Consider the following 23,227-nt stretch of genomic DNA (forward strand, 5'->3'; position numbering starts at 1 on the left):
TGTTATATAAAGGGTTGAGAGTAGTCCTAATAAATATGAGGAACAAATACCAGGGACAAATCTTTAATCGGAGTAAATATTTACTGTGAATAAATACAACCCTACAGCTGCTAACCACCAAACAAGGACTTCCGCTGCTTTTTAAAACCCGTTAGAAGAAATCATTGTATACGACCGTGACTACATTAAGAATATTGCTCATCGTCTAAGTACACAGTGTTAGTAGTGCAGAACGTACAGTACAGCGAATCAGGAACAGGAAGTGTCTTTCTATTGTGAGCAAGTGAGTGGGCAGCTGACAGGTAGGTCTCTCAAGGAGTGGCCCAGCTGCTGGCGTCACAGCTCTGAGGTGAATAATCCTTACAGGTATTTCCGCTCAAGTCACAGCCCATTCATGGCACGGAGCGGGGGGGTGGGTGGGAGGAGTCAACCTACGCACTTTAGAAATGATGGGGGAGATAAACCCCTCAAGTGTCACGTAGGAAGCTGGAGCAGAGGAATTATACTGGATACAACAACGCACTAAATGTGGGGTTTTCCCCACCCATTAACACCACAGTCGAAGATGTATGTACAGTATATAATATTGTACAAACCCAAAACCAGTGAAGTTGGCACGTTGTGTAAATCGTAAATAAAAACAGAATAGAATGATTTGCAAATACTTTTCAACCTATATTCAATTGAATAGACTGCAAAGACAAGATATTTAATGTTCGAACTGAGAAACTTATTTTGCAAATAATCATTAACTTAGAATTTAATGGCAGCAACTCAATTTAAAAAAAAATAGCACAGGGGCATTTTTACCACTGTGTTACATCACCTTTCCTTTTAACAACACGCAGTAAACGTTTGGGAACTGAGGAGACCAATTTTTGAAGCTATTCAGGTGGAATTATTTCCCATTCTTGCTTGATGTACAGCTTAAGTTGTTCAACAGTCCGGGGTCTCCGTTATCGTATTTTACGCTTCGTAATGCGCCACACATTTTCAATGGGAGACAGGTCTGGACTACAGGCAGGCCAGTCTAGTACCCACACTCTTTTACTATGAAGCTACGCTGTTGTGACACGTGGCTTGGCATTGTCTTGCTGAAATAAGCAGGGGCGTCCATGATAACGTTGCTTGGATGGCAACATATATTGCTCCAAAACCTGTATGTACCTTTCAGCATTAATGGTGCCTTCACAGATGTGTAAGTTACACATGCCTTGGGCACTAATACACCCCCATACCATCGCAGATGCTGGCTTTTAAACTTTGCACCTATAAGAATCCGGATGGTTCTTTTCCTCTTAGGTCCGGAGGACACGACGTCCATAGTTTCCAAAAACAATTTAAAATGTGGACTCATCAGACCACAGAACACCTTTCCACTTTAAGCACCCTTTAAGCACCATTGCAAATGGACTGGAACAGTCACAAGTGAAACTACTACTACAACTAATGATGCAAACATCATCTGGCCTTGCTCTTTTCTACTAAGAGTGTTGTATGAAAATAATAATACAATTTTTAACCTTTAACACAAAGCTGAGCACTCTGTTTTATATGAATAACTAGTTGGCATATCTACGATGGATTAGTCATAGAAAATGACAAATATCAGAATGGGCCCTGGTGTCCTTTAATTTGTCTTTATGCAGGCCCTCGGTGGGAATGCCTTGGACACCCCTGATATAGATACGATATGCTTTATTATTCCCGCAAGGAAAAATCCTAAAAGCTGAAGCTTGTCAAAATAAAAGTGAATTTATGGATTCATGTTCATGGACCTCAGTTCTACCCTTGGGATTTAAAAAACTGAAAGGTGCTGAAGCCGCCATGTGTTTCCAATCTGGCGTCTTTGGCTCCCTGCGCGCGCTCGCTCCCAAAGGCTGCAGAAAATAATCTAGTGTTTTTCCCCCCAGCTTGCTGGAAATGACCAAACTACTGCCAGGAAGAGGAATGTGAAACATTCCCAGGAGCTGTGCGTGACGTCAGAGCATCGAGGAGGCCCCAGCGCTTCCGCCAGCCTGGATATTCCAGAGTGCATTCAATCTCAAACTCCCAACAGCTGGAGGTGAACGCTGCCTTGCTCCCACTTCAAAACAACCCTTGAAAACATACACGGCCCACGCCTCCCTGGACTCCGAAGTGAGGGGCTGCAGTGCACATCTGGGCCTTTAGTGATGATACTGAGGAATGCTGGGGGAAAGGTTGTGCTTTCCACTGAAGCTGTTCTATTCTAAAATGTTATCATTACAACCGTTAACACCAGAACTAAGTGATGCACATACACATATTTAATGCTTTTACTGCCATTCCAAATAGTAGCAAATACAGTGTCCATGGCAAATTGCCAAATGTTTTTTTCTAATATTTGACCATACCATCTGCCCTTTGTCAAACAAACTTCCTGCTAAGCGTTTCCTGTTCCTCTTTGTCCAGCACCTTGCAAACATGTCTTGTGTTGTGTAATTGCCGCAAAAGTGTTCTTCTTGAACAGCTGCCCAGAAACGAATTTGCCGAAAATCCAAAACAGGGAAACGCAGGGAAGCGTTTTGCTGAACACGGACTTTTCTGTCCGCCATTACTATTTTGAGATGTTTTTGTGATTGCGTCAAAGGTGCAAGTTGTTCCTCTTATTGGATCTTGCAGAGTCAATTGCATTTCTACAGGCAACTTAGCAATCAAATTGCTGTGCAAAAGTTTTGGGCCACCATTAAAAAGTTTGCTTTAGCAATGTATTAATGAGGCTACATACAATAAGTCACCATTATAACACAAGTTGCAAGAACTATGAGGTTTATCCTGGCTAGTCTCAGAGAAGTCCTCTTGGTTACCTGCGCACTAAACGCATCACGAGGAACAACACATGCTATTTAGGCCAGAGTTAATAATTATTTTTGCAGGGTGATATATTGTCCCACAAATTATTGCAGATAAACAATGTTATTGTCAGCATTACTTTGAGACCAAATTAGGCACTAAGTAATCCATCCATCCATCCATTTTTTACTGCTTATTCCCTTCCAGGTCGCGGGGGGTGCTGGAGCCTATCTCAGCTACAATCGGGCGGAAGGCGGGGTACACCCTGGACAAGTCGCCACCTCATCGCAGGGCCAACACAGATAGACAGACAACATTCACACTCACATTCACACACTAGGGCCAATTTAGTGTTGCCAATCAACCTATCCCCAGGTGCATGTCTTTGGCACTAAGTAATCATATTATATCATATTTAATATTGTCCTAAATAAGTAAACAATAAAAATTAAATTGACTCTCAATCGTTGTTAGCAAAAATTGCAGTTCAATAAATATTTAACATCTTAATGTGTAGTTTTTTCTCCAATTGGATAAAACGGTTTATTGTTATTTTTTTAACTTTTTTCAACACATTGGGATAGGCTGCTTGGCAAGAATAAATTGGCCCTAGTGTTTGAATGTGAGTCTGAATGGTTGTCTATCTGTGTTGGCCCTGCGATGGATTGGCTACTTGTCCAGGGTTTCCCCAGTCTCTCCAACCCTTTTCCCTGAAAGGAACAAGCGGTAGATATTGGATTGATGGATGAGCATACTTGCTCGTTCGTCCGTGTTGGTGGGCTCGTCCTGCTCACTTGTTTGAAGTCGAAATATTTCCACAGAGGGAAATTTGGCTTTGCAATCAAATTTTTCCCCTTGATCTTGTTATTTTGCAGCGCTTCTCGCTAGCCAGTCACAACCAGCAAGGCTCTGTCTGTGCATCGTTCCGCCTCCACCCACAGAGACCAAGATTGTTAAAGACTGACAGACAGAATCAACCCGTCCATTTAATTCTGCTTTTGAATAAACACGCTCAGTTGCTGAGAGCGATGCACACAGTGAACCCTCTGGCACCGTGTTTGGAAGCAATAGACAAAGAAAACAAACATCTCGTCATTGAGATCGTTCTTATCGTTCGATTAACTGATTTATTAGCTATAGGCCCAACAATGAAGGAGATTGGGGGTCTGTTGTTGGTCATTGTAAGGAGACAATTTTTATCCAAGAGAAGACTGAGGGCAGTAAAAACATGGAGTGTATCAGCAAAGTGGAGACTGATTGAGGAGGCATAACACTGCAACCCTCAAACCTCAGGGTAAGCTAAAGTTAGTATGTAAGCCATGTTTCCTCAATAAAATATTCGAGGCAAGTGAAAAGGGGGAATTGGTGTGCTAAGCAACGGCACCCCACCTTCTTACAAACACTAACTGGAATGGAACCCTTGTCCTACTCAAAATGTATGCAAACAAGGCAGGCAGTGGTGTCAGACTTGTGCACTGTACTGTACGTAAATGCATTGGCTTACCATGGTGGGTATACGTGGATGATGTCTGCGGGAGCAGGACTCAGCTGGGCAGCCGTCTCCTTGCAGAACAACACCAGCACTCGAGCGTCATAGTGTGTGAGTTCGTGTTGGTGGCCCTCCGCGGGACTCGGCGGGCGGTGCTGGCAGCGCACCAGTTGCATGCTGCACTCCTCCTGAACCTCCAGCACCTTCAGCACTAGCACGCTAGGCCTATCCACTGGAGAGCGAAGCAACAACAACACAGATGTTGAGCAGCGAGTTTCTTTTGCACGCCTTTTTTGCGCTCGCGGTCAACTCTCTGAAGGACTCATTAGGGTAGTCCTTCACTTTTAACTTCTTTTATTCAGTCCGAATAACGGGAAAACTGTATATGTAACACTAAAATCTCATTGTTACTTGACTATGTGCTTTTTTGAAAGACGATCATTAAGATAGAGCCAATCACAACAATGACTTGAGGCAGTGTAATCCAATAAAAAATTTACTTGGCTCAGTTTACACTTTTGGGGTGTAAAGTTGATTACACTGGATTGTGAAATTGCAGTCTGTCAACTCACATACAAAGCGGCTCTTTTTAAGTCACTGATCTCAGAGTGGCCAGAGGGGGTATTTAAATGTGATATGTTTAAATAATAATAGCAAAGGCTGCATAAGAAAGCTATTACTTTTTTTTTTTTTTTTTACAGGCATTTGTCAAAATATGAGAATGTTTTTAGAACAATAATATATGTATACGGTTGCAATCAAAAGTTTACATACACTAGTAAAGAACATAATGTCATGGCTGTCTTGAGTTTCCAATAATTTCTACAACTCTTATTTTTTTGTGATAGAGTGGTTGGAGCACATACATGTTGGTCACAAAAAACATTCATGAAGTTTGGTTGTTTTATGAATTTATTATGGGTCTACTGAAAATGTGACCAAATCTGCTGGGTCAAAAGTATACATACAGCAATGTTAATATTTGGTTACATATCACTTGGCAAGTTTCACTGCAATAAGGCACTTTTGGTAGCCATCCACAAGATTCTGGAAAGCTTCTGGTTAAATTTTTGACCACTTCTCTTGACAAAATTGGTGCAGTTCAGCTAAATTTGTTGGTTTTCTGACATGGACTTGTTCTTCAGCATTGTCCACACATTTAAGTCAGGACTTTGGTAAGGTCATTCTAAAACCTTATTTCTAGCCTGATTTAGCCATTCGTTTACCACTTTTGACGTGTGTTTGGGGTCATTGTCCTGTTGGAACACCCAACTGCGCCCAAGACCCAACCCAGCTGATGATTTTAGGTTGTCCTGAAAAATTTGGAGGTAATCCTCCTTTTTCATTGTCCCATTTACTCTCTGTAAAGCAAAACAGCAAAAACAGGCCCAAAGCATAATACTACCACCACCATGCTTGACGGTAGGAATGGTGATTCTGGGATTAAAGGCCTCAGTTTTTCTCCTCCAAACATATTGCTGGGTATTGTGGCTAAACAGCTGAACGTGCAAACACACATCAAAAGTGGTAAAGGAATGGCTAAATCAGGCTAGAATTAAGGTTTTAGAATGGCCCTGACTTAAATGTGAGGACAATGCTGAAGAAACAAGTGCATGTCAGAAAACAAACACATTTAGCTGAACTGCACCAATTTTGTCAAGAGGAGTGGTCAAAAATTCAACTAGAAGCTTGTGGATGGCTACCAAAAGCGCCTTATTGCAGTGAAATTTGCCAAGGGACATTTAACAAAATATTTACATTGCTGTATGTATACTTTTGACCAAGCAGATTTGGTCACATTTTCAGTAGACCCATAATAAATTTATAAAAGAACCAAACTTCATGAATGTTTTTTGTGACCAACAAGTACCGTATTTTCCGCACCATAAACCGCCCTGGGTTATAAGCCGCGCCTTCAATGAACGGCATATTTCAAAACTTTGTCCACCTATAAGCCGCCCCGTGTTATAAGCCGCATCTAACTGCGCTAAAGGGAATGTCAAAAAAACAGTCAACACCGGCGCTGTCTCCCTGTCTTAGTGAAGGTGTGTTCGCCTTCGGTCATCCATTGTTCCCACGCCGTTCGCAGTCGTGCTTTAAATGCCCTGTTGACACCAATATCGAGCGGTTGGAGTTCTTTGGTTAATCCACCCGGACTGACGGCTAGTGTTGTATTTGTGTGCTTCACTTGTTTTTTGACACCATCTGTGATGTGGGCGCGCATGGAGTCGTATATCAACATGGACGGAGCTGCGTGAAAAAAGCCACCCGGCCTCTTCGCGTAAACTTCCCTTAACCACTCGCTCATCTTTTCTTCATCCATCCATCCCTTCGAGTTAGCTTTTATGATGACGCCGGCTGGAAAGGTCTCTTAGTTTAAATTCTGCGTTATACGCGTGTCGCTTAGTAGGAGCCATTTTGTGGTCTTTACAGATGTAAACACACAAAGGAAATGAAACCTAATACCCGCGCGCTTCTTCTTCTACGGGGGCGGGTGGTTGCTTACCGTAGAAGAAGCGCTTCCTCTTCTACGGGGGCGGGTGCTTACCTTGGCAGTTGCTTACCATAGAAGAAGAAGCGCTTCCTCTTCTACGGGGAAAAAAGATGGCGGCTGTTTACGGTAGTTGCGAGACCGAAACTTTATGAAAATAAATATTTATATTAATCCATATATAAGGCGCACCGGGTTATAAGCCGCACTGTCAGCTTTTGTGAAAATTTGTGGTTTTTAGGTGCGGCTTATAGTGCGGAAAATACGGTATGTGCTTCAATCACTCTATCACAAAAAAATAAGAGTTGTAGAAAGTCAAAAACAAATAAGGGAACAAAAGAAGTATCCCACACTGTTTTGTAAAGTAAATCTGTACAGCACATACAGGCATCTACATCAACATGATTTGCCTGAGCAGCTGGACAGGACAAATACAAATAAAAAAAAGTTCTCTTTTTTAAATTGGGACATCGTCCCGCGGATCAGGTTGTGGACGCTGGCAGGCCGTAGTTTGGGGACCCTCAGAGTAAACAAACATTGGTGTTGTATATACACCAAAATATAGATAGATATAATAAAAATAGATAAAAATAGATTACATTTTGTTCATATGTGTGGCAATAATATGCTGAATGACAGTCTAAAAGTAACATGACTTTTTTCAAAAAAATCGCAAATGGGATCGCTCTCACAAATTTTTGGCAGAAAAACAGCAATTCGTTTTTTTCTCCAAATGGTGCAGCTCTAATTCTGTAAGTGTATATCTACTTAGGGTAGCGGACATAAACTCACTGAAAACACATTCCCCCCTCTTCCTACTTGGAGCACGTAAATTACCGGCACCCCCAGCACATTAGTTATATTGTCAGCTAATGATGATAAAGTTTAGCTACAAAGGTTAGCTATCATTGAATGTATAGTCTATTGTACATAAATAAAAGCATGACCGTAATTGTTGGACTACTTAGAGCTGTTAAACATTCAAAAGTCAGTGTATCGGTGTATCAAATCCTTGCCCGCCAAACCTCACCTTTGATCAAGTGTCTTTTTTCCCCACAATCAACTGTCAACTTTTAACTACTGTTTATCCCCTGTGCCTCTCACCCAGAGAGGTGGAAGTTTGGTACACCGCGAAAAAGAGAAGAAAACTTGACAAGCGGTTTCCTGTAACGTATAGCGAGTTCAGAGTTCAGAGCCGCAATGATCGAGTGACGCTGGCTCTTCCTCAACGTGGCCTCTCAGTATGTTAACCTATATACTACACGGAAAAAAAAAAATCCTTGAGATACTCAGTTGTTAGTTATGTTGCACCTTGTATTGAGTTGACCGAGATGGAGCGGTGCCTCCAGAAGCTCACAGCTGACCTTTGCCTGCATTGGAGTCGATTCAGCCTCTCTGCAAGACCTCCGCTGTGCAACACATACAAGCACACGTGTGATGACATTGTAACATTGTATAATTCCCTCAACAACCTACACATAGATTTTGGAAGAGGAGTTTGGCTACGGAAGTGACCTTTCACTGTTTTTTGAAGAAGCTCTTCAGCTGACAACTTGCTGTTTGCCTGATACCTTATAACGAAAGCACTTGTTTATAAAGTTAAAGTTAAAGTTAAAGTACCAATGATTGTCACACACACACTAGGTGTGGCGAGATTATTCTCTGCATTTGACCCATCACCCTTGATCACCCCCTGGGAGGTGAGGGGAGCAGTGGGCAGCAGCGGTGGCTGCGCCCGGGAATCATTTTGGTGATTTAACCCCCAATTCCAACCCTTGATGCTGAGTGCCAAGCAGGGAGGTAATGGGTCCCATTTTTATAGTCTTTGGTATGACTCGGCCGGGGTTTGAACTCCCAACCTACCGATCTCAGGACGGACACTCTAACCACTAGGCCACTGAGTGATTTATGAAGCAATAGCATCAAATGTGCTTGAATGAACATGGAAAGTGTTGCTGACTACGTCTTAGTTTAGTAGAAAGCCATCGGCTCACTGGAAGTGGGAATCTTCTCTGTCTCCGGGGTTCGATTACACCGCACTTGTTAGCCTGAGTGTACAAAATTCCTGAAGCAGTATAAGATATCAAATCTGAATAAAAAATATTCAGGAGTAGCTTTGTATCTGTAAAACAAAAAATATATTTTAAAACAAAAACAAACAAAACTTAATTCTAACCTTTGAAACTTCCTTTTCTTTTTGGCTGAGTCCTCAGGGGTTTTGGACTGCCTGTGAAACGCTTTCCGAGGCGTCTGCAGCATGGCATGAGCGCACCTGACCCAGTCGCTGACAGACCTTTTGCTGCCCTCGCCAGTCTGTCCATGTGGGCTCTTGACATCCAGTCTGCTGGTGGTTTGAGTCTCAGCCTCATTGCCGCCGTCGGACACGTAGCCTGAGATTTCAAGCTGTGTCAATCATGGGAAACGTAATGATGATTAATAAACAATTAACAGGTGCAATCTCTTACGGTACAGTAATTTTTAAGATATAGACATTGAAGGATGTGTTATGCTTATGGTTACGATAGGCAGCAACCAGCAGAGGGTGCTATAAGTACCAACCCGACTTTATAGCTGAATAAAAGCTTGCTGTAATAAGGGAAAAAATTCAGGCCTAACTCGTCAACTGCCTAAATGGCTTGCAGTAATAAGGGAAACATACAGTAAAAAAAATCAGGCCCCACTAATCAACTGTCTAAAATAGCTTGCTGCAACAAGGAAAACATTAAGTATACATTCAGGCCTAACTAGTCAACTGCCTAAATGAGCTGCTGTAAGAATTGAAAAATAAAGTCAACATTCAGGCCCAACTTTGTAGTTGCCTAAATGTGCTGATGTAAGAATGAAAACAAAGTGCACATTCAGAAGCAAGCAGCAAAATAAAAAAATAATAATTCAGACCAACTAAATAAAAGCTAAAATGGGCTGCTGTAAGAATGACAACATGAAGTCAACAGACCCAACTTAACAGTTGTAAACTTGCTGCAAAAATGCAAAAATACAGTAGAAATCAATGCCAAACTAGTTAACTGCCGAAATGGGCTGCTGTAAGAATGGACACATAATGTAAACATTCGGGCCTAACTTTATAGCTTCCTAAATCAGTTACTGCAATAAGGGAAACATACAGTATACATTCAGACCCAGCGAGTGAGCTGCCAAAATGTGCTTAATGTCAGAATGAAAACATAGTGAATATTCAGAAGCAACTCATTGGAAGGTTAGATAGGCAAGGTAAGAAGAGGAAAAAAGGTTGATTAAGAGCATAAATAGGCTGCTGTAGGAACAAAAACATAGTAAACATTCAGGCCCAACTAGTTTGCTGTCTAAATGGGCTGTTCTAAGAATTGAAACAAAGTAAACATTTAGACCCAACTCTATAGCTGCCAAAATGTGCTGATGTAAGAATGAAAAAATAAGCATTCAGAAGAATCTCTTTAACAGGTTATATATGCTTGTGTGAGAAGGGAAAAGGGTAAACATTCAGTCCAACTAGTTAAGAACTTAAATTGGTTGCCGCAAGAATAAAAACAAAGTAAACATTCGGGCCCAACTAGCTAGATGTCTAAACTGGCTGCTGTAAGAATAGAGACAAAGTAAACATACAAACCTAGCTGTATAGCCATCTACAGGTGCTACTGTAGAATAATATAAAGTATTTCTTACTTAATTACTTTATCATAATAAATATTTACCCCGTCTTGCGCCCGAATGCAGCTGAGATAGGCTCCGGCACACCCCGCGACCCCGAAAGGGACAAGCGGTAGAAAATGGATGGATGGATAATAAATATTTAATCATAATCATATTAATAAACTTTATTATATACTTAACGTGTTTTTTACCTATATAATAATATGTTGGTGTTTAAAACATATTTAAAGTTTTCATAGAATAAAAAATATTTGTTATTTTCTGCTTTGAAAATTTCTTTAATTTGTTGTTTGCACACTCATCTCCACACTTATTGTTAATGGACTGTTTTTCAAACACCCATACCAAGTCGCAAGTACAAAAGTGACGAGTCATTATACTTTTAATTATATAATTGGAAATATGCGTTGGTGAGGTTACAGCGAGGTGAATAATTCCCAAACCTATTTACTTTTTGGTTTGTTTTGCTGTGTCACGATTGACTGCAACTGATGCAATCAGATCTCATGGAAAAATCCACATGAAACCCGAGTTCCTGTCATGTGTAGACAAGACCAGCATACCAAACTCTCTCAGCCAACACACTCTTATTTGAATCAACTTGACCCTGCTAGGCCCAGCGCCAGGCGACGTCACACTGGAGCCAGCCACAGAGCGAGAGTGAGAGAGAGAGAGAAAGAGAGAGAGGAACACTATGTTCCTGGCTCCGGATCAAAAATGTTTTTTACCCCAGCACTGAAAGCATTCAGAGTACACCGCGCAGTGTATACGTGAGCAACTTCTCTGAACAAACAGTAGTAAAAAGATGTTTATAGTCTTTGCTCTGACATCCTGGCCCAGGGCCAGCTATGTCCTCGTGCGGGCGGACGTTGGTGAAGCTTAAGAGTGGCCCGTTTTTGGGGGCTTGGAGCGAGCCAGCAAGGCTCATCTGGGAAGCGGTCCTTGAAATGCAACACTGCCCTCACAGCTCCTCCTATCCACTTCCAGCGCAAGTACAATAACACAGTGATCTGGCAGGCTTTGGTGTAGTGAGTTAGCCGCACATTTATCTGGAATAATAAACTTAGGATGGGGATCTGTCCGTCCGCATCCCATTGGATCAGGGTTGATTTAGGATTGGCGGGGTCCAAGCGGGTTTCCAGTAAACACTGGAACTAGATGAACCAAACAGCTGCATTATTCTCCACTTGTGGAACAAACAGATTGGAATCAAGTCAGAAACTGAATGAAAAGCATGCCATATAAGAACTGTAAATATTTGCAAATGATCCATTCCATATCATATCATCGAAACAGGATGCTCACTCTTTATTGCATTTCCTTAACCTGACTTTACAACTCAGACTACAAGCTTCCGTATAGAAGATATTTCATATTTCATATATTTCATACCCACAGAGAGCTGATAGCAGCAAAAAAAAGTGTGACAAGAGGAAGTAGCAGAGGGTCTGCGGGAGGGACGCTAATCTGTCGACGCATTTCCTTTCGACATGTAGCTTCAAGAACTTCCTCACAAATCGCTCTACTTCGGTCCTATCGTTATCCACTCGCCTCTGAACTTGACAATTACTTTTAATAATGCTGCAGTCCTTTTTTAAGATTGTGCAGATATAGGCCACAATTAAAATAACTAGTTTATTTGGCAAAACAGATTAAATAGTACAAACCCCAAAACCAGTGAAGTTGGCACGTTGTGTTAATCGTAAATAAACACAAAATACAATGATTTGCCAATCCTTTTCAACCTATATTTAATTGAATATACTGCAAAGACAAGATACTTAACGTTCAAACTGAAAAACTGTTATTTTTAGCAAATATTAGTTCATTTGGAATTTTATGCCATATTATCAAAAGGTTCAGAGAATCTGGAGAAATCACTGCACGTAAGCGATGATATTACGGACCTTCGATCCCTCAGGCGGGACTGCATCAAAAAGCGACATCAGTGTGTAAAGGGTATCACCGCATGGGCTAAGGAACATTTCAGAAAATCACTGTCAGTAACTACAGTTCGTCGCTACATCTGTAAGTGCAAGTTAAAACTCTCCTATGCAAAGCCATTTATCAACAACACCCAGAAACGCCGCCGGCTTCGCTGGGCCCGAGCTCATCCAAGATGAACTGGTGTAAAGTGGAAAGGTGTTCTGTGGTCTGATGAGTCCACACCGGACCAAAGAGGAAAAGAACCATCCAGACTCTTATAGGCGCAAAGTTCAAAAGCCAGCATCTGCGATGGTATGGGGGTGCATTAGTGCCCAAGGCATGGGTAACTTACACATCTGTGAAGGCACCATTAATGCTGAAAGGAACATATAGGTTTTGGAGCAACATATGCTGCCATCCAAGCAACGTTATCATGGACGCTAGGGCTGGGCGATATGGCCTTTTTTTAATATCGCGATATTTTAAGACTATATCGCGATACAAGATATATATCTCGATATTTTGCCTTAGCCTTGAATGAACACTTTATGCATATAATCACAGCAGTATGATGATTCTATGTGTCTACATTAAAATATTCTTCTTCATACTGCATTAATATATGCTACTTTAAAACTTTCATGCAGAGAAGGAAATCACAACTAAAAAAAAATCACTCTTTTTTTCATACGGTGTTGATCTGGAAATGTTTGCCTCGGGATTTTGATGGTGTGGGCGTGTGGCACCGAACGGAGATGTTGACTTGCGGAGTAAGCGCTGTTCATTCTCTAGCAGGTGACTTTTCAAATGATGCTACATATTAGCACTAATGCTACTTTTTATAGCAGCGCTTTCGCCCCACACTTGACAAATTACGGTTGTCTGTTCGACATATTCCCACTTGAAGCCAAACCACCGCCAAACGATGGACCCCTGCTGTTTTTTGGGGGAATTAATTATTCCTTCATTTGTTACCAGATTCGCACCTTCTTACTCTCGTATTACCGCTCACACGGCTACGCTAGCATCACAGCTAACGTTAGCCATGCTGCTACCTCTTTGCTGCGCGCGGGCGTATACGTATGTGACGTATGACGTGACATTATGTGACGTGTGTAAGAAGGTACGCTTGCTGTCTGTGAAAAGGAGAGACAGGAAAGAGCGAGGAGAGCCTGTAGTGTAATGCCAGCAGCTAAAAGCAACTGCGTGAGAACGCACACTCGAATATCATGATAAAGTCATTTTCTATATCGCACAGAGACAAACCCGCGATATATCGCGTATATCGATATATCGCCCAGCCCTAATGGACGCCCCTGCTTATTTCAGCAAGACAATGCCAAGCCACGTGTTACAACAGCATGGCTTCATAGTAAAATAGTGTGGGTACTAGACTGGCCTGCCTGTAGTACAGACATGTCTCCCATTGAAAATGTGTGGCGCAATATGAAGTCTAAAATACCACAACGGAGACCCTGGACTGTTGAACAACTTAAGCTGTACATCAAGCAAGAATGGGAAAGAATTCCACCTGAAAAGCTTCAAAATTTGGTCTCCTCAGTTCCCAAATGTTTACTGAGGTTTGTTAAAAGGAAAGGCCGTGTAACACAGTGGTAAAAATGCCCCTGTGCCAACTTTTTTGCAATGTGCTGCTGCCATTAAATTCTAAGTTTATGATTATTTGCAAAAATAAAATGTAGTTTCTCAGTTTGAACATTGAATATATTGTCTTTGCAGTCTTTTCAATTGAATATAAATTGAAAAGGATTTGCAAATCATTGTATTCTGTTTTTAATTTACGAATTACACAGTGCCAACTTCACTGGTTTTGAGTTTTGTAAGTTAAGGACCGTTCTGCTGTTATTCACGGACATACTGCTAAAAAAAAAAGTTAAAGATCCTCCATATTGCAGGAGTGCTCTCCTGTTCTTGTGGATCCATTGCAAAACCGCTAGTCAAAGATCCTCCGTATGGCAGGCGCTCCACACCACAACAACCACATCACTTCACTAATTTGTCCTATTCTGGCTGATCAATTACATGCAGCTACAAAACGCTGTGTGCCGCCATGAGCTTGTGCACCACGGCACTCCTTGCACATTCTCGTCACGCCTCCCCAGCCTTTGACAAACACTGCACCTGTGAACAATCCAGGACTCCAGTGTTCAGAGGCTCAACTCCATTGAAATATGTATAGGAGATTGAAAGTGAACACACTTCTGTTAAAATAGCAGCAACTAAGTCAAACAGTGCTAGCCAATAAGCTAAAGAGGCTGTCAACTCATTGTCAAGCGTAGCGCTTAGAGGAGACCTATGATGAATTTTGTCTTTTCTGACTTGTAAATTTTGTTACAAAGTTGTCAACTCATGCTAAACAATGCTGAGGCATCAAAACAATAGGTTCATGCATTTGGGCGTGAGCTTGCACATAGTTTTGAATTCCTCTGCCTGCTGGGTTTTGTAGTATTTTTCAACAGTGACGTTACTAGGGATGTAACGATAAATGGTATTAATGATAACCGTGGTGAAACCCACGACTGTTGGTATTCCCGTTTTAAATCAAAATACTGAAATTTCACAACATAGTGAATTTGCAAACAGCTAAAATTATGCACAAATCAAACTACAATATGTTACCCAAGTATGTACAACAATTCTTGTCAACAAAAGGGGAGAAATATAATCTTAGAGAAAAATGTAACATTTGTACACACGCACAACAATTAAGACCTTTAGTATATCAGTATGTGGGATTAATTTATGTAATGGATTCAGCAAAGAAATCAAACAATCTACTAATATGATCCAATTCAAGAAACTCTTCAAACTTAAAGTGTTTACAAAGTACAAAGAAGAAGAGCCATGATGAACATTCTGAATTTATTTCATCCATCCATTCATTTTCTAGATAATCTTATTTATCTCACCATATGAAATATAACTTACTTCACTAATTATTATTTATTTCTTATTTTATTACTTATGGAGTATTCTGTGAATAAATTGAGAACAGGAAGTGAACAAAAGTGTTAGCAACTGCTATGTAAAGGAAAAGGGGTAGGATTAAATAAGATCTGCTTCTTCCTACTCCTTTCAAACATGTTGAATAGAGAAACTGGAAATTGTGATGTATCAATTCATGTTTGAAATAAACACAAACTCAACTCAAAATTATCGTGATTGATAAGTCACAGGCTGACTGGCGCCAGCTCACAAGCTTAAATGCCAACATGAAAACAGGAAACATTAACATATTTCCTCATTATTAAATGACATACCTCAATCTAAACTTATATACGGTAAACGCATTGCTGTCTGAGCAATTTAACTATTCAAGTGTGCACATTGAGCCTACAAGCTGTACTCTCTTAAAACAGAGTGATTGTTCTATACTCAGAGGAATATGAGGAGGTGTTTTTACGGTGCGTTCAAAGACCGCCGAACAGAACAGGATGCCACAACGCCAGCCAGAAATAATAAATTATAGTAATACGTTTTAATTGTTCCGCACTTTTCATTTAAATAAATCTTAAAGTTCGACAGTACAAACCAACATTTAAAAACAATTTAAGCTTAGCCATTGAAACAGATAAAATATTAAGATTAAAACATTATCAGTAAAGCATATGAAACACAAAAACATGCACAATAGTTGCTTTTGTAACAGTGTCTATTTTTATTCTTTAAAAAAAAACCTGGTCAAAGGATTTCAGTGTGTGTATACTTTAGAGCACATTCAACAATACTGAGATAATAATAACTGTGATAATAATAGTCGTGATAACCATGATATGAAATATTCATATTGTTACATCCCTAAACGTCACTGATTGTTGGACGTACTGATGAGGGCATTCTTGGACAGTTTGTATTGGAAAGCCTTCTACTGAGCCGACGAATCCGTGACTCTTGCCGCTGGAAATTCAGTCTATTTCTTCTTGTGTCAATGCCCTACCGCCTGTCCATGTCTATAAAACAAATACTTCCATGTTTATTTGTCCACATTTGGGCCATTACAGAGTTTGATTAGCCGCTGAACTTCAACTGAGAAAGATGGTGACATTGCAGCATTATGATTTGTTTTGAGGAAACAAAAGAGAAAGTAAGGTAAAGTACTATTTTTGTCTATCCTTGGCATGGGCACAATAATACTGATGTGCAGCATGCAGTGACATAAATGCTGGTAAAAGCAGATTTTTCTATTTTCTCTTATGCAGGGGACCTCACTGATTTTGAATTGGCTTTAGGTCTGGGCTCTGGTGTGCACACTTTTGCACCCAGCGTTTTATACATTTACACCATTTCTCCACTGTATTCTACATCCCATGTACATGTCTTCATCATTTAAGAGAAAATAGAAAGGTTGAAATGTTTAATTACCAATAACACAGCTGGACTACTTCACTGTCTTTTTCTTCATTCCTTTCGACTGATCATCTCAAAAACATTCACTATGCAGGATAAATCTCGGCTGCTTTGGATACGTGCCGGCCAGCATTTTATTGCAAATTCAGCTTGTGAACTTTGACAGTCTGGAACACAACCAGAGGTTCTAGAAAGTGCAAACTGTAAGGCAGTCTGGTTTGATCCTGTTTGTGTAAGACTGTGGAATAACGTCTACAATACTCCATCTAGTGGAATAACTGCTCAAAACAGAATAAACTACTAAGCCAGTACTAATATAGTTAACACAAATCATAAACACTGCTCTCATATGCACTCAAAACACTGTCATAACATTAGTTACTCTTGTCCTACAACAATAATATTGCTCAGTTTTGAGTTATATTCAATAAACATAATGGTTTACTTTGTTAATTATATACAAGTTAAATACACAGTATTTGTAATGAGCTTTTTTGGTATTTAATGTTACATACGTGTGTAAATACTATACAGTGGTATGCATTAGTCAGAGTTTAAGAAGGTGTATAGCCCCATCTACTGGTCAGGCATGAGCATAACTGACATTCATGCATTTTACATTATGTTGTACAAATGGATGCTTTTTACTCACATCTGTAGGGTTAACCGGATGGTGTTCAGGTTTGTTGCCACAGGACGCCGACTCGCAGTCAGAGATTTGTTGCCCGGTGTCCTTTTCAAAGTCATCGCCGTCCCGATCGCTATCCGTCTCTATAACAGGTGGATCGTCTAGGGTGGAGACGCAATTGATGTGACTAATCATAGCCAAGAAAGATTTTTGTAATGATAATCATTAAAAAACAAAAGCAAATTTGTTCCGTGGTCCACTTTTGACAGATTATGAACTGCTACAAGTATGCAGGATCTGTCAAGTATTTTTTTTTTAAAATAATTTATATTAGAGATACCGGTATATGTATTTAAAATTATTGTACAAATAAGTAACACGTGTTAATCAAATATTAGCTGAAATTTGATTCAAATGAATGTTTACCTCACTACATATGCCACAAGGCTTCGGTGTGAGTATAAGCCACATATTTTAAACTAAACCGTGACGGTAAAGCAGAGGTAGCAAAAACGGTGGTACTTGCATTTCTTTTGGTACTTGGTATAAAAACCACTGTGAGGAACACAAAGCTGAACCGAAAAACTTTCACCAACTCAGTTTACCTTTATCAGTGCTGAGCATGTGCAGTGATTTGGTGTACGACTGAAAGGGATCCACAGGTCTTCTTGCAGTCCGAGGCTCGTCATGCTGGGTGCCATCATTGTCAGACTGGCCACTCTCGCTGGAGCTCCATGCAATGTGAACTGGGTCTTCATGGCGCTGTTCTGCAAATAGAATAAAATAGTTCAATAGGAAGAGAATAAAGCTTGTCCAGGGTGTACACCGCCTTCCGCCCGATTGAAGCTGAGATAGGCTCCAGCGCCCCCCGCGACTCCGAAGGGAATAAGCGGTAGAAAATGGATGGATGGATGAAATGATAAAACAATCAGATAATTTATCCACAACACTGACTTTATAAAGATAATGACTGAGGTAGCATGTTGATCAAAATCAGCTTTGTTGGTGAAGTATTTTAAACACACAAGGAATGTTACTTGGTCGACTATGCTTTCTTGTTCAATGTAAACAACATTAATGATTAACTCAAAATATAAACAAGTACTTAAATAACTAACATGTGCAAGGCTAATAAATAATGGTGCAGTGGTGAATAGAGCAAGGCAAAAAGATGATGACGTGAACACAAATTTGTACATTCACAGTGACAGATTAGTTCCAGAGTTATTTCACAGCGTTCATCAGATTGAAACTGTTCGTATGACGGGTTGTTTTGGCGTATTGTGATTGCCTGCCAGAGTGGAGGAGTTGGAACAGTTTGTAACTAGGGTGTGAAGGGTCTGCAGTGATGCTACCTGCCCATTTCCTGACCCTGGACCGATATAAGTACTGCATAGGGGAAGGTCGACACTGAAGATCTTATCTGCAGTCTTAATTGTCTGTTGAGTCTGTGTCTGTCCAGCTTGTTTGAAGATCCAAACCAGACAGTCATGGAGGTGCAGAGGACAGACTGAATGATGGATGTGTGGAACATGATCAGCAGTTCTTTGGGCAGGTTTAACTTCTTGAGCTGACGCAGGCAGTAAATCCTCTGGTGTGCCTTTTTTCAGATTCTGTCTATGTGGGAGCTCCACATCAGGTCGAGTGAGATTGTGGATCCCAGGAAGCTGAAAGAGTCCACACTGTGACACTGTGCTGTTCAGAATGGTGAGGGTGCGGTGTGTGCTTCTCCTAAAGTCCACTGTCATCTCCCTACAGTCTTGAGCAGGTTCAGCTCCAGATGGTTCTGACTGCACCAGAGAGCAACCCGTTCCATCTACTGTCTGTAGGCAGACTCCTCGCTATCCTATATGAGACCGATGACGGTGGCGTCATCTGCATCCTTGGGCCTTGTTAACACTGCACACCAAATCTTATTTTTTTGCCCTTAAGTGACACGTATCGGATATTTTTAGCCAGTCTAAACACTCCAAAGTGCTTCAAATCTGATCTTTTCGCATCAGCTTTTAGCCACATCAGGTGGTAGTCGGAATCCGATTGGAATCTGATCTTTTCAAATGTGACTGCAGCATAAATATATATACACACTATATATGTATTTATATATACACACTATATTGCCAAAAGTAGTTGGCCACCCATCCAAATGATCAGAATCAGGTGTCGTGATCACTTGGCCCGGCCACAGGTGTATAAAATCACAGACTGTTTCTACAAACATTTGTGAAAGAATGGTTCGCTCTTAGGAGCTCAGTGATTTCCAGCGTGGAACTGTCATAGGATGCCACCTGTGCAACAAATCCAGTCGTGAAATTTCCTCGCTGTCCAAAGTCAACTGTCGGCTTTATTATAAGAAAATGGGAACAACAGCAACTCAGCCACCAAGTAATAGGCCACAAACTGACAGAAAGGGGTCAGCGGATGCTGAAGCGCATAGTGCAAAGAGGTCGCCAACTTCCTGCACAGTCAGTAGCTACAGAGCTCCAAACTTCATGTGACCTTCCAATTATACACTATAATATAGTATATAGTATATATACACACTATATGCACTTCAAATTCATATGTGAGTCAAGGCAGGTGGTCAAATACTTTTGGCAATATAGTGTATATACCATAGAAGCCATCCCATTCCTAACCCATAGGGTTCAATATGATGTTGGTCCACCTTTTGCAGCTATTACAGCTTCAACTCTTCGGGGAAGGCTGTCCACAAGGTTGTGGAGTGTGTTTATAGGAATTTACGGCCATTCTTCCAAAAGCGCATTGGTGAGGTCACACACTGATGTTGGTTGAGAAGGCCTGACTCTCAGTCTCCGTTCTTTATGGACCTTGCTTTGTGCACAGTCATGTTGGAAGAGGAAGGGGCCCGCTCCTAACTGTTCCCACAACCAAAATGTTTTGGTATCCTGGAGCATTCAAAGTGCCTTTCACTGGAACTAAAGAGCCAAGCCCAACTACTGAAAAACAACCCCACACCCTAATTCCTCCTCCACCAAATGTCACACTCGGCACAATGCAGTCCGAAATGTAGCGTTCTCCTGGCAACCTCCAAACTAAGACTCATCCATCAGATTGCCAGATGGAAAAGCGTGATTCATCACTCCAGAGAAGGCATCTCCACTGCTCTAGAGTCCAGTGGCGACGTGCTTTACACCACTGCATTCGATGCTTTGCATTGGACTTGGTCATGTATGGCTTAGATGCAGCTGCTCGGCCATGGAAACCCATTCCATGAAGCTTTCTGCATACTGTACGTGGGCTAATTGGAAGGCCAGATTAAGTTTGGAGCTCTGTAGCAACTGACTGTGCAGGAAGTCGCCGACCTCTTTGCACTATGCGCTTCAGCATCCGCTGACCCCTCTCTGTCAGTTTACGTGGCCTACCACTTCGTGGCGGAGTTGCTGCTGTTCTCAAACTCTTCCATTTTCTTATAATAAAGTCGACAGTTGATTTTGGAATATTTAGGAGCAAGAAAATTTCACGGCTGGATTTGTTGCACAGGTGGCATCCTATGACAGTTCCACGCTGGAAATCACTGAGCTCCTGAGAGCAGCCCATTCTTTCATAAATGTTTGTAGAAACAGTCTCCATGCCTAAATGCTTGATTTTATACACCTGTGCCAAGTGATTAGGACACCTGATTCTGATCATTTGGATGGGTGGCCAAATACATTTGGAAATATAGTGTATATGTCATATACAGTATACACATATCCGCACACACACACCTCGAATTTTAACTTTTTAAGGTCAGGTCAAGTGTTGCCTTAAAGGAGGGCTCATATTTTAGGGCACCAAGGCAAGTTAGAAGGGCACCAAGGCAAACATTATTTTCTTTCGAGGCAATATATATATATATATATATATATATATATATCTCCGCCCGTATGCAGCTGAGATAGGCTCCAGCGACGGAAGGATGGATGGATGGATATATATATATATATATATATATATACAAACACACACACACACACACACACACACACACACACACACACACACACACACACACACACACACACACACACACACACACACACACACACACACACACACACACATCCATCCATCCATTTTCTACCGCTTGTCCCGTTCGGGGTCGCTGGAGCCTATCTCAGCTGCATTCGGGCGGATATATATATATATCCCCTTTGCCAGTTTGTTCCTGGTCTGCTTGATCAGGACCCAGTTCCCACCCACTACTCTAGGCACCCTCCTTGGCATGACACAGGTTCCTAAGCTGGAGTGTAAACCAGGGCCTGTTGTTTTATGTGCAGTAGGTCCTGGTCTGCACACACGTCCTCACAGAAGCTGATGTATGATATGACAATGTCAGTGACATTATTATGCAAGATACGGTATGTATGGGCTCCCAGGGCAGAGCAGTCCTACCCTGCTGTCAACCACATCAATATTACCCAACTTTGTATTGTTATGAAACCTTCTGTAGCAGGTGTGCCATTTACCTAAATGTGGAGCATGTGCCAACCTCCGCACTGCAGACAGTTTTCTTCCTGATGTCTTCACATCCTCCTACCACCAAAAGTAGAATAATACACATTTAAATGACTGAAAATATATGATAAATATTTTGCTGTGTTTTTATTTCACCTTTATGAGTGGAGAGCCCAAAAAACTGTCTCCGCATCTGTCCCAGCTCCTGGCGGAGAATGATGACGAAAGTGCCGATGGTTCTCTAAGTCCTCGGACCCCACTTTCAATATCATCCGGAAAGAGGACGCATTTTAAATCTTTGGAGCACTTTTTACGCTGTAAAAAAGCACACGAGAAGAAATCCTGCATGTGTTTTCCTCAAAGTGTGAACTTTGACTAAGCTGAGCAGAAGTGGAGAAGCTAGGTTAGCATTATGAGGCAACGCTAGCTTATTAGCAACAGTAGCAAGTCTTTTTTCTTACCTTTCGGGAAGACATGTTTTGAATATAACGTTTCGCCCAAGATGGAACCTACTTCATCCACATTTTCGCACGACATAATCTCCCTCCAAGTATGTGAAACTGAGATGTCGCTTGCTATTAGTTACTGTTTGGAATTTAAGCTAAATGTAAACTTTGATTTGCTTACGGGAGAAGCGAAGGACATGCGTTTGATTTACACTCCGGCGTGGAGCGGTTGTACCCGCCTGTGCCCCACTTGTACATTTACAATAGCGTTATCTTGTTGTCTTTCACTTTTGCTTAGTTTCTTCAATGTAAAATAAAAGGCCCTAGCTTTTTAACATTTACATAAAAAGTACATGTGTTACTACACCTATTGTATGCATTTAATTCACTTTTGACATGACAACATTACACTCAAACTTTTTACCATTTTATTACAGCAAATCCATCCGAATCTCAACAACTTTCAAATAGCAGATTGAAACATACAAAAAGCTCACTTAACATACTTATTTTTTCTTATTAAATATGTAAAAAGGTCAAGTTATTCACAAATAAAATTCAAACATGCAACATGGGGAATGCATAAATGAGTGGAAGAGAAAATAAGAAAACATTTACCGTTCATTAATTATTGACAGCACATGTTGTACATTCCTTTTTCATTTACACAATTATATATGACTAATGACGGCCAGTTAATGCAATATTAAGGTTATACTACTTACTGGAATATAGCGTGACAAAATACTCAGTGAACCGACTTGTTAACACCAGAAACTAACTGCTAAAAATCAGAACAGAACACAAGCTCCTGCTGAACTTCAAAAGTTGCATTGTTAAGACTTCCAAAAAAATAATGCATCGTCCTTATCAAAGTTCATGGCATATTCAGACTAAAACCGTTGAGGTTTGTGTGACGTCGCTGCAAACACGTACTAGTTCTGAGCAATAAAATG

The 23,227-nt window shown here is 40.9% G+C and overlaps 1 protein-coding gene across 3 annotated transcripts in view; it reads right to left on the reverse strand.

The window, feature by feature from the left end:
* Nucleotides 1-22,486, reverse strand: part of spidr (scaffold protein involved in DNA repair) — a 61,256-nt gene extending 38,770 nt beyond the window's left edge. For all 3 annotated transcript variants that reach the window (XM_061979349.2, XM_061979347.2, XM_061979348.2), the window contains exons 1-8: nt 22,287-22,486; nt 21,982-22,140; nt 21,837-21,903; nt 17,970-18,131; nt 17,389-17,525; nt 8,971-9,197; nt 8,106-8,203; nt 4,319-4,535 (exon numbers count right to left, since the gene is read on the reverse strand). In XM_061979349.2, the coding sequence (XP_061835333.2) occupies nt 4,319-4,535; nt 8,106-8,203; nt 8,971-9,197; nt 17,389-17,525; nt 17,970-18,131; nt 21,837-21,903; nt 21,982-22,140; nt 22,287-22,301 (1,082 nt within the window). In that variant the 5' untranslated portion in view covers nt 22,302-22,486. The remainder of the gene's footprint in view (nt 1-4,318; nt 4,536-8,105; nt 8,204-8,970; nt 9,198-17,388; nt 17,526-17,969; nt 18,132-21,836; nt 21,904-21,981; nt 22,141-22,286) is intronic.
* Between the last annotated feature and the right edge of the window lie 741 nt (nt 22,487-23,227).

This window comes from Nerophis lumbriciformis, linkage group LG19, assembly GCF_033978685.3.
Source record: "Nerophis lumbriciformis linkage group LG19, RoL_Nlum_v2.1, whole genome shotgun sequence".
NCBI classification, from domain to species: domain Eukaryota; kingdom Metazoa; phylum Chordata; class Actinopteri; order Syngnathiformes; family Syngnathidae; genus Nerophis; species Nerophis lumbriciformis.